Source organism: Coptis chinensis, chromosome 5 (genome assembly GCF_015680905.1).
Source record: "Coptis chinensis isolate HL-2020 chromosome 5, ASM1568090v1, whole genome shotgun sequence".
Taxonomy (NCBI): Eukaryota; Viridiplantae; Streptophyta; class Magnoliopsida; order Ranunculales; family Ranunculaceae; genus Coptis; species Coptis chinensis.
Window position 1 is genome coordinate 86,155,211 of NC_141460.1, and position 18,339 is coordinate 86,173,549.

Consider the following 18,339-nt stretch of genomic DNA (forward strand, 5'->3'; position numbering starts at 1 on the left):
CTTGTTTACCTTCTATTATAAAACATGTTGTTGGTGGAGGGTTACAATGTTTTAAAACATGTGGAGTAATTTTGTTTTTCTTTTTTTTAATCTCTTTGCCCTTATGGAAAATACCCCAAAAATATATGGGAGATATTATTGGATTTAGGCAGTTATTGGGGTATGACAAATATTTATGTTAGTTATAAGGTATGGGAGTGTTTTGTTGGGTTTATGTCGTGTTGACATTGAGAATAATAAGCTACTAGAATTTAAGTGATATCTGAAATATATTGAGAATAGCTTTCAACACGATGATAATAGCTTTTCTTTCGTGTTGACATTGAGAATAAAAACCTTTCAACACGACAGAACGACTTAAATCTCACTGGAATTTAAGTGATATTTGAGAGGATTTTTTAAATTATCAATAAAAGAGGACTTATTTTAATTTCAGTGAGAGAAATTGAGAATAATTATATATTTTAACTTTTTAAGTGACATTAGAGAGGTTCTTCTAAATTATTAATAGGGAGGGATTTGTTCTAATTTTTGTGAAGGAAGTGTTTCTTGTTTCTAAATTGAGCAAATAGTAAGATTACAAAATGCCTACACGGATAGAGGGTTCCTGAAAACCTGGCTATTATATAGTGTATTTATATAGTGTAGAGATAAGTAATGTTGTGTTGTTGTTCTCCATAGATTTCTTTCCTGTTCAGGCAGATGTTCCACTGTTATATTAGCGCCATATGTATGTATCTTATTTTTGGGGATGTAAGTCGTCAATATCTTGATTGTGTGTTTAACATGATTGTGTCTTTATTAGCTGATTGATCGAACACAGGTTAGATCTTGATTTTCTTTTACTTAGTATGTTTTTCCACCATGGTACTTGAGATCATTGAAGAAGCCATTTGCAGTCTCCACAATTGCACCACGATTTTCTCAATGAGTTAAGGCAAAGTCTGATCCTATAAGAAGTATAGTAGATGATGAGATGATGGCCAAGATCTTTGAAATTGTTCTTTTCTTCTCTGTTTTTCTTTCTATAGATCCTCAAATCCTTTCAGTCCCAACACTTAATTTTGTAAAAGTTATGGTTCGTTTTGACTCAATTGACATCAAAAGATTGAAAATTAGTAGTTTGGGACCACGAAGTTTCCCAATCACAACTCACAAGTACGTACTATGCACTGTGCTCACTTTAATTGGCCCAGCCCAGTGACCCGGAAAAACATACCAAAGCAAAGGCATAAGCTTAAAACGCAGTAAGATTCAAGGGGACCATTATTCTTGTTTAAGGAAATGGCCTGTAAATCACGTGCTCAATCATGTGAAACAAAGCCAGGTTTTGTGCAACATCTAGCTGGTAACGTGAACCATTGATTTTATATATGCTGATTAGCTGGGGTCAAAATTTGACTTCAAGTGGAACTTTTGTTCTTTTGTTGAACTATTTTGTCTGGTAGTGAATGAAACAGTTGTTTCTGCTAATCATTAGCTCAACTTGCAACTGTGTACTTGGATCCATTGGATCCCTGGTCGACACGTTGTTGTGTGGTGGACTGTGGAGTGGAGCCATGATGTCCTGCTACTACTATTGATGATCACTATATTGCTGGTCAGAATTTGATCCATGGTGGGACCAGCATGTAAGTTGATCCATGGTCAGAATTTGTGCAGACCATTTGCTGATTGTGGCTCTGTTTTTGCTTTGATCGGTGATTTTAGCTCGATCCAACAAGATACAGAATGGACTGGAGTTCTAAACTATCACCGTTTTGACGGATTGTCAGACACTATTGAGATTTTGGAGCATTAGAGGGACAGGTTTATTTTGGGGAGTGGGCTGTAATGTTTCTACATGACAATAGCTGTCCCTTTAGCACTTCTCTTGAGGATATACAAGAATAATGATATCCCTGGGAGGTTGCAATGGCTGGGAATGAGACATTCGAGCTTAGTTGTTCATATTAGGCAAAGTACGAAGGCGAAACTAATGCAAGCAAGTCATCCAAACTGACTAAATCCACATAGATGTTACAGATTCTGCTACTTCTTTTTGGAAGCAACTTCTTGTTCTTATCTCGCATTACTAAAACATGGAAGGGGAACGAAGAGAGGGCATGGACTACGCTCTAGCATGTTATTAGCAGACATTAGATGCAAGGTACCAGTTAAATGTGTACAATAATATATATATCAGATGTATAGATTAGATTATCGCATTTCCTGAATCCCTGTAAGCTAGAATTAGTTTGTGAGGGCTTATGAAGCCTCTTGTCTACAATATGATCTGAAATCTCAATAATATGAGGTGAAATTTCAATAATTACAGTTACATATAACTTCTCTCTAAAATTATCATTCAAGAGCTGTTGTCACTCGAAAACATATCTCAACTTCTCAAGTAAGATTGCTTTGAAACTACCTTGTTTTGAATGTCCAAGAAACAATTTGGTTTTTCTGTAAAGTGAAGCCTTACTGTCCAAAACCAAACAATCCATGTCTTCAACATTGTATTGTTAATGATGAGTACCTACTTACATGACTCATTCGTTATTGTATGGTATTTCATACCAGAATACACTTCTTGTCAATATCCTAAGATAACATATAAAATTTCGTAAACTTTTTCTGATTTTTCTAGTTGGTGACACAAGTAATTTCTCATGCTTTACATAAAAAACCTCCTTGCTATCAGATCTACGCCATAGAGTACAAAAGGCTTTGTTTTGGTACATATCCTTCGTCCGTCATCGGTATAATCAGGTCCTCCAAAACCTCATAAAGCATCTCAGCTTGTGGATGAGCTCTGTCATCGACAACGAAGGTGTGTACCTCCTTCTCAATATCAATCCAACTCATCCCTGCCTCCTTCTTCACACCCTTCTCCTTCATTTTCTTTATAATCCTAGCTCTCTCTGCCCATCGTCCCTCAGAAGAATATATATTGGCCATTAAAATATATGGTATAGGGCTTTCTGGTTGCAAAAAATGAAAGTTATCCGCAGCGTATCTTCCCATTAAAGAATCCCCATGAATACTACAAGCACCTAGCAAAGCTTGCCAGACTACAACTCCAGGCTGTACTGGCAAGCTCTCAATGAAAATCTTCGCTTCATTCAAATGTCCTGCTCGTCCTAACATGTCGACCACACAAGCATAATGCTCCATTCTTGGACTAATCCCATGAACCTTAGACATGGACTCCAAGAACTCCATGCCCTTTTCAACTGTTCCAATATGACTACAAGCATGAATCAACGATAAAAAAGTAACATCAGTTGGTTCAACGCTTTCTAATTTCATATCTTCATACAATTGAAGTGCTTCAAATCCCCGGCCATGGCGTGCAAAAGCAGCGATCATAGAGTTCCAGGAAACTGAATTCTTTTGAACCATCCGACTGAACACCTTACTAGACTCTCCCAAGTCACCACATTTGGAGTACATGTTGATAAGGCCATTGCTCACGTAAGGATTAGAAAGAAAGCTTTTCTTCACAGCCAGCGAGTGAATTTGCTTGCCTAAAGACAAATGCACGTCAGCACCAAGGACTGCCGAAACAAGATTTGAATCTATCCTGATCCCCGCCTTCAACATCTTCACAAAAATATTGATAGCTTCTTGTTCGAATCCATTTTGAGCAAAACCTACAAGAATCACAGTCATGGATATCTCGTCAACTTCCTCAGCAGAATCAAATATACGACAGGCATCTTCCACGCAACTGCATTTAGAATACATGTCCATTAAAGCACTCTCAAGGCACAAGTCCGACTGATATCCCGATTTCAAGACAAGACCATGAATTTGACGCCCTTCACTTAACGCCCGAAGACCAGAACAAGCAAGGAGTGAGCTCGAGTACGTCAAAGAATTAGGTTCAACAAATTCACGACGCATCTCCCAAAACAACCTCAGACTCTCCTCACAAAATTCGCTTTGGGCAAGACCAGATATAACCGCCGTCCACGTTATTACATTAGTCACAAACATCTCACAAAACACCCTCCTACCCGATTCGCAACACCCACACTTAGAATAGTTAGTTATCAATGCATTCCCTACCGAAACTTCCTGCTCGTACCCATTTCTTAAAACTAAACAATGCATCATCATACACACATAAAGCATATCCGGGTTATCACAAGCAGATAAAACACAAGTCAAACTCGCCTGATCAACTCGAAAAACACCCAACCTTCGCATTTGTTTAAAAAGCAGAAACCCCCTTCTAAACTCCCCAAGTCTCAAAAAACCAGATATCATAGAATTCCATGAAACAGTATCTTTCATTGGCATTTCATCAAACACTTTAGCCGCACTGACCAACAGTCCAAACTTTGAGTACATAGATACCAGAGAGTTCCAAACAGCAACGACATTTCGAGTATTGGATTGAAGCATTGGGTGGAAATACTCATAGTTCTTAATAATGGAAGCATGGAGTGAAAGGCCGAGACGAAAATGCCCTTCTCTTCCACAGATGGAAAGAAGGGTACTCAAGCCTACATGGCTGAGGGTAATATCGGAAATATGTGGGTTTGGGGAATGCTGAAATTTTTTTGTTAGGAATGATGAAATTTGAGATGAAGGATGGTGGGTTTTTATTGCCCATCTTGCTTTCATCCATGAAAAAAGCAGTTAATACCGTTGGAGAATAAGGGTTAACGGTTTAATATCGTAAGAATGTCATTTGAGATGCATACATTTATATATTGGCAATTTTCTTAGAATTTTGATTCGAGTATATTGATGAACGTATGTATAGACTGCAAAACTTGATTAAGTTTCGAGTATTTAACTAGTATGGATATCATATACCCATAGCCAATAGCCATAACCCAACTGTTTAAGAATATTTTTTATGAAATGAAATTGATAGTTTTTCAAAATGATTCGGCAGCTGAGAAGAGTTTGACGAGAAGGCTGCCAGCTAAGTTGCTAACAATCACATTTTTAGTGTCAATTTACACTTTAGACAGTGAATATAAAGGGTTACATAATATAAAGAGTTTGTTGTTGTCGTTTTTTTTTACTAAATTTTAAACTCTAATGCTACCAACACTTCTTAGATGGTTTCATATACTAACAAATTTTCCACAATGTAACATGCATCTAAGCAGTTTTATAGATAGTCTCATATTACGAAATTTTTCACACGTATTACAATGAAATTTTGTTGAAAAAGTTTTTTGGAGATGAATTTTAAACTCTACAATCAACCAACAAACAATGGATTATATACTAACAAATTTTCCAACAATATGGAAACATGCATCTCTAAACAGTTTTATAGATTTTGTAATAGAACAAAAAAAACTTTTATATATAATAATAAATTTTTGAAATGAAGAAACCAAAATGAACTACAGTCAACCACAATCAACCGACAAACAATAGATTATTCTGGCAAATTCAACATATATTCTCAAAGAAAGCAAATCAAGCTCTCTCTCATTTTCATTGAGAACATAAAAAAACTGTTATATATAATAATAAAACTTGATATGAAAAAATAGTGTACACAGTGAAAGGTCTTTATACTTGAAGATGAGTGATATTAATCTTTAAATTAGGTTGAACATTCAGTTAGCTGGAGTTTCAAAGTTAATATTTCTTCTTAATTCTTATCCTTTTGTATTGATAAAGAAAAGCTGTAAATCTACAAGTATTTTTTATTTGATCAAGTGCGTTAGATTCAGTTAATGGTCCTGGTCCACATTCGGTCACACCTGCGTGCGCTAGGATCCTCAACTTTTCAAAACTAAATCATTTCTGTCCATGACTTGCAAGTCGAACGTTCTGCCAAGCCTGCAAACTAATATCTGAGTACACGACAGACACATAGCTGGCCAACAAAATTAATTCAGACAAAGGTTATAACCTGCAGCATACAACGGTAACAGTATCTAAGGTGGAATTTGAGCTAATCAAGCCGAATTTCACTATGCTCAAGCCGATAAAAGAGCTTTGAAAAAATACCCAAATTTAGTTTATATAATATATGAATGAGTCCGAGCTGAGATTTAAGCGAGCCGAACCTAAATAATTTGGTTATTTTATACTATGATGATGCTATTTAAACTTATCGAGCCGAACTTCATCAAACTCGTTTGTTAGATCAGCTATACTATAGGCTTAAATTTGGCTCATTTATTAAATGAACAAATTCAAACCGAGTTCAAACCGAACTAAACGAGCCAAACCCAAACCGCTCGGCTCAAATTCCACCCTTACTTCCCTATGTGGCCTATATGGAACTGTATTCAGACATTCAGTACTATGTATTTGGCAAGAGAATGTTACACTTTTACTTGTGTAATTCCTTGCCTTAATTACCCCATTGTGGATTAACTGTCTTTCGTTATATCTTTTTGCTAATAGCCAATGACGGATCATGAGTCATGACTGGCTGTTGTACAAGGCAAGAATTCCACAATTCACAGATTTCTGACATTGAAAGCCACTTTCACCCACATTCAACAGTTTTGGAGTTTTTGCCAACATTTTCATAAATTTTGATACCAATTGTTTTCATCTTTCCAACAAAAATTATGTTTATAGTTTGGGGATGCTTGCGTGCCAACTGCCAACGACCAAGATGACACGGGACTGACGGGAGTAGCTTACACCTTAAAGCCCCGGAATCCATAGAGCAACGACTTGCTAACCAAAAGCTTCATGCTAGCTAGGTTGTTGGACTCGTCATGTTAGCTTCCATGATGTAACCGCTTTATACATACACTGCCAAATACGTTATGTGCTAGAGGCCTTTCTCTAGTAAGATTGGCATGTTGTGTAAAATTGGTACTAGATCGAGCACATGAGAAAATTTTGTCTAATCCTCAAATTCCAGAACAAAATCATCACAAAACAAGTGATAGCTGTAAATATGTAACTTTGCCATTGCTTCAAGAATTTCACTAACTTCCTAATTTCTAAACTTTTACCCCCTTTGAAATTCCAAGGATTTCACAATTTTCAACTATGAGTGGGGAGTGTGGGACAACAAATTATATTGCTGCACTCCCTCTCCATGCATCTTTAGATCAAACTTTCTTAATCTCAATTTTCTCAATTCACTAAACATATGGTTGCACTAAAGTCTTATGCCAATGCCTCAAAGGTTTAAGCCAATAATGCTTCCTGAATCCAATGCAACCCAATAGGCTTCTTCTGACTTCTAGTTGACCGCAATTAAAATGAAAAGATGAAAGTGATCTGATCCATCTTGGAATAAAAAACGGGAAAGATGCTGAAGCACATTAAAGAAAATTGAAAAGTGCCCAAATTTAATAACATACTCCAACAGAAACGTACAGCTTTTCTCAATTCTCAATAAATCCAAAAATTTCACATAGTCCAATGTTACATAAATTTAGATTTCCAAACTATCTTGTTAGAATCAAGAAAAACGGCATCAAATATTAACGATTTCTCTTCAAATTTAATCCCCAAAAAAAACCATATTAGCACTAAAAAATCTAGTAAAATTTATGATAATCTTAGATCTCTTAACTTACCATAGAGTTCTTGCAATGAGCAATAGCACCTTGAATAGCACTTTGCAACTCTTCCATTGATGAAAAATCCGAACACTGTGTAGTACTCCCAAGATTTTTTGCACTAACAAGACTATTTGAAGGAAGAGCATTATAAGAATGATTTGGTGATGAACGCATTGAAGATGGGCAACTAGAAACACATCTTCTCCTTCTTGGGTATTTCAAATTACCAGAAAATGAATTAGAGAAAGCACCATTACTTGATTTCTTTGTAATTGTAACAGAGTTTTCGGTCATTGCTTTAAAACCAACTTCTGGTTTTTGTTTCTGTGAAAACTTATCATATAAAGGCTTCACCTTTTTCAAATACTTTCTTATCACTTCCTTTGTTGTACTCACTTTCTTCACTGCAATATTCTTCTCTGCATGTTCTTTATTCTTTCCTTTAAACACAGAAGAGAATCTAGAAAGAGATAAGTACTTTGAAGAAGATGGTTTTTTAACCTGTACTTGTTTAAACACTTCATCTTCATGATCAGTAACTGAACTAGGCCGAGCTGAGTCTTCATTGTTATCAAACTCATTGTTAAGTAACACTAAGTCACTTGCAAATGATGAGTTTGAGTCGTTAGAACTATTACTACCAGTTGAGTCACGTGAAGCAGTTGTTGTAGTATCTGAAGATGAAGAAGTACTTGGTGAAGAAAGTAAAAGTGTTCTAACCAGTGATAAACGTGGGGAGAGATGAAGTGGAAGAAGTTGGCCTTTGTAGAAAAGTTCATCAGCTGGTATTGATGTTTTTTGAGCTGATGATGTAATGGTAAACTCAAAATCTGATGATGAAGATGATGAGAATGAGTGTGATGGTGAAGGTGGTAGTGTTTGAGCTTTGTTTACATCTCTTTCTCTTGCTCTTCTACTTCTACCCATTTTGAGGTTGGGTTTGAAAGAAGAGTAGAGAATCAAGAGTAAATAGAAGAATGAGGACAGGTTAAATTGTGTAGCCAATTTTTTAAATCTCGGAAAATGTCTACACTCGATATTTTGATGTTAGTATTTGAAACAGTGGGATATGTTACGAGAGTTTTGAGATTTGAGACACTGGGACATTGGGTTGTGAGTTTTTGATTGAGATTTGAGTGATCACATCAGAAGGTTTTGATGTACTTTATTTTTAAGTAACTGGTTAATGGTCTGTGATAATTTAGCGTCATGTGTTGTGTTTATTTAGTTAGGGAATCACGTGTCATGCATGTGAATGAGACGAGTGAGGAGAGGGTGATTAGATATAGAGTATTTTAATGATGGATTAAAATTAAGATTGGATTTGGAATTTGATAATATAAGGTCAAGTCAGGAGTTCAGGAGATAGAGACATCAGGTTATTTAATTGATTTGATATAATCTAAATTAACCAGTTCTGATTTTCAATTATCATTAGATCTAGTTGATAAACAACTTAGACTTTGGAGGACTCAAGGTCATATTATACATCTGTAATTTTGTACCATATTCATAAGATATTATAGAATTTTGATAAAACGATTTATGCTTGATTAGTCGTTTATCTTTCTTCATTTTTGTTTTATTCTTCTGTAGGTGTGCGTAGCCCTTAGAGAAGCATATTTCGTTTTTTTTTTCTGAAAAGAACAAGAATTTCCACTCGGGTAACATTTTCAAATTTTTGGTTGAGATTCAAACTTATAATCATATGTATGTATATTATAAAAAAGAAGCAAACAAATTAGCAATCAATCAAACCCCTTCATGTCAAATTGTCAATACTTCCACCGTTCAGTGGTTGAGCAAAAGTGATTGCATTATCTTATATAAATGTTCGTTAGAATCTAGTGGAATTCCATGATCTTCAACTTCCATACTTCCATGTCAATATTCAAAAACGAAATGAAAAACAGAAAAAGAAGACACCCCTTAATGCCAAAACCTCCATTATTGGAAGTCACAACACAGTGCATGGTATCAACTATCAAGCTATAAAGGTTCAAGCATAACTCTCTTCTAAAACTGTATGGTCCTGTTTGTAATGTGGAGAAACTATAATCTACATGTAAGTATGTAACAATTTTTTTTTTCTTGGATAAACGCTGTGCCTGTAACAATGATTTGAACAATGCATGGAGACAACACATGTTGCTAGACCGACACATTGGTCCTGTCATTAATCAAACAAAATGAAGATGATTGGAGTCACAAGAAGTGATAACTGTTCTATCTCCATTCTTAAACTTAAAAGAAAGTAAATTTCCACCCACCACTCTACCAGCTAATCAGAGCTTTTCAATTTGCTTATTGTGCTGACCAAGAAAACTGAGGCTGGACTGTAGCGATATGGCTGAGGGAGGGACCACACTTCACAGATTTAGTTTTGAGTTTCCGCAACAAATTCCAATGATGCATTGGAGATAATGTAATGGTTTTTGGGGTGCAACGTTTAATGGATCCCGACAGTGAGCACGTGAAGAAAAGAAAGAAGCTGGCAAAAGGTTTATGGCATTTCCAAAAGACGGTTTAATAATTAAGTAATTAACCTTAAGTACATCGAAAAAAGCTCATCTTGAAATCTAAAAGTGACTAACATCATGGTTTAGAGGGTCTTCTAGCAATTATTAAAGAGGGGCGGATTACATGAACCTGATTTTCAGAACTGCAAGAAGCTTATATCTTGAAATATGCAATAAAACAACAAATTTCAGGATTTTTTCCCCAGGACACAGTCTAATTGCTACATATCCCAGCTACCAGTAATTGCTGCATATCAATATTATTATATTATATAGCTCTATTTTCTTCATGCATGGGCCATCCAAGAGAGGTACACATCCACTCGGATATATGCCAAAAGGCGTGATTAGACTGAGAACTGATGGCGTGCAGCACAAGGGATACCGGCCTAATCTTTTTGTTTTTCTCTATCCAGCCAGGTTCCTGAATCCTGACTTCCTCATTGGCATATATCAGACAAAAATTGTACACCTATTGGTCGGCTTCCCAAACCGATATATGCTGTAGGTGATCTATTAGTTGATCTACCATGATAAACTAAGGTGGTGTTTGGATCCCATATTCCTCCACATTTTCTGGACAAATGCCAAAAAAGAAATCTAACACAAAACCCTTGGGCAAAATAAGCTTTTGCATATTCCAAACAATATTAGCGGAAGCTAAAACTAGGATTTACCTCCTATGAAACAATATGATACAACAAAATCTCTTTAAGATTAGATGCATACATACATTGACTAATAGAAACATGGTTACCTGCCTCAGTAGACAGAAATTCCATCACGGTGATTCCATCCATGAAGCCAAATCTCTGGACTGACACCTGAAGGAACCTCAAAAGCAATATCAATGACCATTGTTTCACCTGGTACAAGTGAGAAATAGTTGTCTGAATAATGCACTGGGAGAACTCTCGTGTCTTCTCCTTGTAAGACTTTTTTTGCAGCATGGACAGAAAAATGAAGAAAGAACGCGACTCCAGAGTCAGAGCTATCCACTTCCACAACTTTCAGGCTATCATCACTGCTTAAGAAACGTCTGTAAACACATCGCAATATACCAACTTCATGTTTCTCTTCACCTTGTACAGCAAACATAGATTCCGGATTGTGATCATTTTCATGTTGTCTAGTAACATGATTCTTGGAGTCCAGTCTTTTCAAATTTGGGCTTTTGGAAGTATTCTCTACAGATATTTGAACTTTGTAAGTGAACCCTGTGATGGAAGCTTTAGATGTTATCTTGAGTGGTATTGTTTTTGTTCTGTAACTCTCCAATTGTTTGTAATCTCCACCAGATAGATGCAACCAATAGAAGTTCCTGGAAATAATGGAGTTGTCTGATGTATTAAGTAGCTTGAGGAGAAGAAAGTAGACTGGCTGTGGATTTTTTGACTTCGGATACGTCATCTCCACAATTATTTGTGTTCGTTTGGCTGGTACAGTGAGACTTTCAGTTACTTTGTAATATGTGAGCGTTCCATCCAAATCCCAGACTGACGCTTCTAATGCTATGTTAGATAAGCCATCCGATGTCGTGTTCACTACCTGTTTAAGCACGAAAAGCCTCCTTCAATGGGTGTTTGGAACCTAAAGTAAGTTAGCTTGTAAACAAGAGATAATCAAGACACTGTTTACCTCTATAAAATATGTTGCTAGATTGAGCTGGACATGAATTGGTTCTGCTGCACAACGGCAGCCATAAAAACCCGCTGTTTGGTCAAGGAGATGATCATAGAACTGACCCCGAAGGCCTGTCCAAGGATTCTGGGTCTTCCAAATCAAAACACCAGTGTATTTGGTCCACATACGAGAAGTCCATCCTTCCAGCAGAGCTCTGTACTGAATGTAGTTAACAAGTTGTGCCTGCATTGGTAGTTTGGCACTAGTCAGAAAGAAACAAGGACTTAAATACAGCAGAAGAAAGTGGCAAAGTTATATTTGGTTACCTTCTCGCAGAAATCATCAAGGTCCTTTGGTTCCCCATAGAGCTCAACTTGATAAGGAACCAATCCTTCTTGTGAATATTCAATGTACTTGTGGTATTCCCATATTGGGTTTGCAATTTCTTTCTTGTAACCGTCATGCTGCATACTGGTTACTGGTATTTTCCAACCTTCTGGAGGCATTGTTGCTCTAATGGTAGCCGCAACAGGCATTCCCACAGAGCCCACCTCTGGGTTAAACCCATATTGGTAAAAACTATCCTTGAAAAAATCTTCCGGATTCTGGATACCATAAGGGCCATCAGTGAAGTCTCCTTTTCCATTTGCAAAGCCATCCCACATTGATCCTTGGATGTAAACACGAGTACCATCAAGGTATTGACTAGGATCATCTGATGCAAGATATAACTCTTCAAATGAACTGCATATTATATCCAAGCCTTTGAAATATGGGTGGAGCTCCAAATTATTTTTCAGAGCTGTGTTTATATCGTCTGGTGGAGTTTGTTCATTTCCCCCAACCCAAAGAGCGAGACTGGGATGATTTCTTAGGAGCTTGATGGTGTCTGCGGCACATAACAAGAACAGATCATGGTCCAAAGGGCCATTTGGGTTTGAAATAGGGTCACCCCGTCCATCAACATCACCTGTTATCCAGAACTCTTCCCACACCTGTGAAAATCAGATTAATTGCAATGTACAACTAGAACAGACTATTGAACTAAATTTATGGAGCTCCGAATATACAGAACCAGTGCGTCAAGCTTACCAGCAAACCATATATATCACAGTAGTGATAGAACTCTGGCCTCTCAGCCAGCCCACCACCCCAACAGCGAATCATGTTAAAGTTCATATCCGCATGAAACTTTATGTCAGTACTGTATCTTTTCTCTGAAAGACGTAACAGTCCATCTGACGGCATCCAGTTCCCACCACGGATGAAAACAGGTTGTCCATTGACCTTGAACAGCCTTTAAAAGTGAGCGTGCAGATCAGGATACATTGATAAATACCTAACTGAGGAAGGCTAACTAATGTAAGCAATATACTCTTTTCTTTTCTTTTCTCAGAGTGTACCTTCCACCAGTAGCATCATCTATGGCGCTCTCAATTTTCCGAAATCCAAACAAATGGCTCCAAGAATCAGATTCTCCATAATCTTCAACATCAACGGAGACCACAACATTATACAGGAACTGTTTGCCCATGCCGTTTGGCCACCACAAATTGGGCCTGTACAAAAAAAGCTATGAACTCATTTCAATCAGCACCAGAACAACATCGTTGTATGAAAAAAAAACTAAACATATATTTTAAACTTTAAGAGCATCCAACTCATAACCAATTCGTGGCAAGTGGTGTGCCCCCAGGAACATATACTTTAAGCTTTAATTTTACCATGTGGGACTATACAAACATCTCAACACACACCCTCACGTGTGGCGTTACTTGAGCCTAATACGTGGACACCATACTGGGATGGCATGGAGTAAACGGGCCCTTTGGCCAAACACCATAGCGTGCTCTGTTACCATCTTAAACTTTCGAAGCATCCAACTCAAAACTAAGATGAGTGAAGCCCCAGGGACAGGAGTGCAAGGCTTCAATTATACCATGTGGGACTATACTAACATCTCAACAATATTAAACAATTGTTGGTTCAATGACAAGGCAGATGTTTACCTCCGGTTGCAACTCTGGCAACCAGCAAAGCATACATGAAATTATTCCATCACTTCACTAAAAGTATTGATATTAGTAATTTAGACGCGCTCTTATGGGTACATAGTCTCCAACAATGGTAAACGAATTAAGAAAAGAAAAACAAAAAAAATATTGAAGATGCTGCTATGGTCGTAGTTTTTTGTGAATTATTTGAGTAAAATACATGCACATGGACCAAAGTTATTCCAGTTAATAAGAATAACTATACATGCATATTTAAACTACGTATTCCAGTTGAACCACTATAGAGATTGTAGTACTGACCGGTGGAAATGTTTATTGTATGCATGAACCCGGAGAAATTGACAATTGCTGAGTCTGAAGATGTTCAACCAAACAAATATTTCCCTCCAGTTCAGCTGTCACTTGGACATTCAATGAACATTCAGCAACCCAGGCACTTCTATTTTCCAACTCAGTAGTAGTGTGGAGATATGCCCTCTCATAATCATCAAAGAACGTTGAAACCAGGTGAGGGTCCACTATTTTCACTGGCTGCATTAATTACGAAATGCAGTTATGCACCAATGCAAGGAATGTCATTCTCCTATATCCACGTGCAAGTGTAAATTGAATCCATCAATAAAATTATCTCATAAAATAAACTTTGGTATGACAAGTACTACAATACTTTAAAAATAGATAAAATAAATTAATAAATAAAAACCGAACTGCCATATAGTGCATAGAAGATCTGTTTCTTTACGTTCAAAACAAATCCAAACCAGAGTACTAAAGAAAATTACGAAGTGAATTAATTGTCTAGCAGTGGTCCGCACAGACATAAGAGAAAGGGGTTACAGTGATAGCCTAGAAGACATTTGTTGTAAAGAGGACAACATCAAAGATTCTGGAAATCAGTATATATTATGAGTTTGGATATGAACAAATTTAGTCAATTGTCCTTTTCATTATATATTTATATCTTTTTCATCAGTAATTTGAGATTAATTTATGAATCCTGTGATACAAAAAAAATTGTCTATAGCCACAAGTCCACAACTTAATAAGAACAAAAAAAGAAAAGATCTTCTTTTAATTAAAGGACTAGTATATTGATATCACTGGCTGAAAACTTTGAATGAGTGGAGACTGGAGAGATACTCCAATGTGGAGCTTTGCACTTCGATGGGATTCTTGATGTGCATGACTTAATGAGCTCTAGGGAGTTGTGCTGTTTCCTTTTTTCTCTCCAGTATTTGTGTATATTTGTTGTCTTCCTTGTACTAGTAGTGTAGGATCCTACACAGCTCTCTTTGTTTCTCTCTTTGACTATATAGAATATATATAGCTATGTTGACCAATCAAAAAAATAAAAAAGAAGAAATGAAAAGAAATCAAGGGAAAGAGAGAGAGAGAGAGCTTACCCCAGTAACAGAAATTGATACCTCATCCCAAATACCAGTGTTCCTATCCCTGTGATGGTACGAAAATTAAAACCTTTTATTCCTCTTATTTGATGGAAAGGAAGAGTCGTAGTTTATAGAGAACAGGGAACACACACTATCTAGAAATATCAGAATAGATAATCTAGAATGTACAAGACACTCGAATACTTCCATGCCTCTAACCGGTAGTTCCCACTGATAAAAGGATCGTACTCTGTGATGCTTTCTAAACACAAATTATTTTCAGTAATTGGTAATATGGAGCTCAGATGATAATAGGCATATCATTGTGAATGGTTTTGTCACATATTCTAACCGATCTAAACTTTAGACACAAACTGAACCAAACTACAAAACAAACATACTTGGGACTTGGGAGTCTCTAATTATGATATAATGGTTCCCTTGATAGTGTTTCCAGTCCCACCCTCAATAGGTTTGTTAAATTTCAGAGAAAAAACTGATACAACACTTACCTTATTGGGGTCATCCAATCCCAACCTTGAACATACTGTGCAGCAACATCTTTTCCAATCTAACATAGGGAGATAAAAAGAAAATGTCAGTACAATTGAAGCCATAAACTGATGCAAGAAAATCGAATACCTGATGATCACCACCCTGGCCGCCTTGCTTGGGAATTTTTCCAGGATTGTCAGGTGGATGAATAAGAACAGCTAGTAAATTTTTGGAATCAGGATGAAGAATATCTGTAACATCAACGGAATGCCTTCGGAACATTCCCTTAGGAAGATCCTTTTTGTACCCATTCACATACACTTCCCCAGAGTAGTTAATTCCACGGAAATTAATATCCACGTGTTGATGTGCTAACTGCAATAACCAATTATTATATACTAGTCACCACAAAAAAAAAAAAAAAAAAAAGTAAAAATGTTTACCGGGGCAGATTGAAATGTTGTAAAAAACCAGAATGTGTAGTACTCCCTCCCAGAATCAGCAATGTCTATAATAGCCTCGTTTTCCAACCCATAAAAAGGATCAGGTACGAGGTTGTTCTTTAACAAGGTTCCTAAAACACTGAAATCCACGACACAGTTAATTTATGTGTAATAATAGTGAAATGATTTAAGTGAGTTAAAGAGTGAGTTACGAACGTTCCGGGAACTACGGCTTGAATCCAGTAAGGTGGGGATGTGGGACCAGGAGGAGGGTGAGTAGTGGTGAGTTGGATTCCAGTAAGGTGAATTTCCGTGGATCTCGCTGCTATCCAACCTGAATCTAGCTTTCTCTTCCCTATTACTTCCACCATCTCTCTCAATTTTAGTCAACACACAAACTCACCTATAAGTGAACCTAATTGGATCATTAGGGGGTAATACTAGTTAACCGACAAATTTATTTTTATCTAGATGACTTGTACCCCAAGACTAAGGACTGGAGGGGCAGTTATACTATATATTCGTATCTTATTAAGCACGGCGTAGTTACTGATGATGATGAGGATTTAAGTTTTTTGGGCTTTGTTGTGGTGGTCAATATAGCATGTTTTAATCTTAATTGAAACAAGGCCTTGTTTTTACTTTGTTTTGTTGTCAATATAATTATAAACAATTGAGATGAGGGGTAATTTTGTAAAGAGTGTGGGGAGAGTGAAAGCATTGTAATCTTTATTGCCATGCTCTTATTTTATATACTAGGTATTGCCCGTGTCGAAGACACGGATGATATTACCAACTTTCTCTACACTATATATACCTCATTCGTATATTAGAATCACCTCCCAGCTGAAATACTTTCTATACTTTTTAGATATTGTTTTATAATTTGTTTGGGGGCTAAAGTCTTAAAAAAGAATAACCGGTGTAGACAAATTTGTTTCTATAATAAAAACTGTGAAATATAATATTAATACCACCAATTCCAAGCATTTGTACACATTTACACGCACAATTAGAAAGTGTTATTATCAATTATATTAAACTAAAATCAGTAGAAAGAACATGTTATTCTTGATCAATGTAACAAATCTATTCCAAAGATGTAAGAATGAGGCTACATCCAAGATTCCACTCCCTTAAAACAATTAGGCGAGTACATAGTCATTATGAGTATATAACTTTTATACAAATTTAGCATAAGGTTGTAACAATAAGTTGTCATTCCGAAAAGCAGACAACAAAAGATGCTTCATGGTATCTATGTAAAAGTGTAATATTCCTACTTGCAATGTCTTTCTATCTCCCTCCCCCTCAATTGTAACACCCATGAAGCTATATATAGGCAGTGACTAAGTTTGAACACACTTTTTCATACCACCTATTCTTCAACACTGGTAGAGTTTCAAATTGAGAACTTTGGTTTACATATTCTTCTGCTAAAGAAAATATATTTTATTCCATTCAATCAATTTACACCACTGGAAAAGGAATGAAGAAAGACCTTTAACACTTGATGTTTGCCATACAATCAATACTTTTTCTTTTTTCTTTTTTCTTTTACTTTTTGGCAAAACTCAAGCTGTGGTGAAATGAAAATCCCTACTATAAGGGCATCTCCAATGGGGGGTGTAAACCGTATAAAGTGGAAATTTTACACCCCAAATATAAAAAAAACTCTCTCCAATGGGGGTGCTATACCGTAGGTAATAGTGTATTAGCTAATAGAGAGGGTGGGGAATTTCCCCTCTCGCTATTGACGTCTGAGTGAAATAATTTTCGGACGTCACTTGGAGTAACGTCCCTTTCTAATTCTAAAGTAATTTTTTACTTTCGGGACGTCATTAAAACCTGGACGCCACTTAAAAGTGACGTCCGAAGTTTAAAATCTATTTTTTTACACTTCTCCATTGGAGAGTATAGAGTTTGGATATTTATAAGCTATACAATAGTATACAATTAGAGGTATAAAATCCTAATGGCACCTACGTGGAGCCTAGGTGGAGGTGTAATTTTACACCCCCCATTGGAGATGCCCTAAGAAAACACAATAAATAAGTTTGTTTTATCAAATATCATGTCTTGAGTATCATTTCTAAATTGAGTTGCAATTTTATTTGAGAAAAGGATATGCAAACACCATCGGTTTGTCCCAACTCCAGCAAGTAGATGCTAAGCGCTAAGGTATCAACCACCTTGTTAGCTTCTCTGGAAAACGTGGCTAGAAAACCGCCGTGTATTGTTCACATGTTCATTTGTTAAATTATACCTTTAAACGACCTATCAAAGAATTTACATCTAAAGTTGCGTAAATTTTTCGAATACTTGTCTATGCTTAGTACCACTAATAAGGAAAACAAAGT

The 18,339-nt window shown here is 36.5% G+C and overlaps 2 protein-coding genes and 1 pseudogene across 3 annotated transcripts; all 3 read right to left on the reverse strand.

The window, feature by feature from the left end:
* Positions 1 to 2,377: 2,377 nt before the first annotated feature.
* LOC147499629 (Tetratricopeptide repeat (TPR)-like superfamily protein) lies at positions 2,378 to 5,029 on the reverse strand. The gene has a single exon (XM_086561412.1). It carries the CDS (start codon positions 4,612 to 4,614, stop codon positions 2,686 to 2,688), a length of 1,929 nt encoding a protein of 642 aa, XP_086417538.1. The 5' UTR covers positions 4,615 to 5,029; the 3' UTR covers positions 2,378 to 2,685.
* Positions 5,030 to 7,233: 2,204 nt separating this feature from the next.
* Positions 7,234 to 8,551, reverse strand: LOC147499630 (putative membrane-associated kinase regulator 1 pseudogene; annotated as a pseudogene). Its single transcript, XR_015195980.1, has one exon. The product of XR_015195980.1 is annotated as a putative membrane-associated kinase regulator 1 pseudogene (transcript).
* A 2,078-nt stretch (positions 8,552 to 10,629) lies between these two features.
* Positions 10,630 to 16,495, reverse strand: LOC147499631 (mannosylglycoprotein endo-beta-mannosidase-like). Its single transcript, XM_086561422.1, is given in 11 exon segments — positions 10,630 to 11,563; positions 11,654 to 11,881; positions 11,965 to 12,633; positions 12,731 to 12,935; positions 13,042 to 13,211; positions 13,954 to 14,184; positions 15,057 to 15,105; positions 15,554 to 15,612; positions 15,684 to 15,911; positions 15,980 to 16,118; positions 16,196 to 16,495. Coding segments are annotated over 11 exon segments (2,919 nt in total). The 5' UTR covers positions 16,351 to 16,495; the 3' UTR covers positions 10,630 to 10,777.
* Positions 16,496 to 18,339: the final 1,844 nt, after the last annotated feature.

Coding starts and splice junctions, on each gene's coding strand:
- LOC147499629 (XM_086561412.1), bottom strand. CDS start 4,614: ATGAAAGCAAGATGGGCAATAAAAACCCACCATCCTTCATCTCAAATT.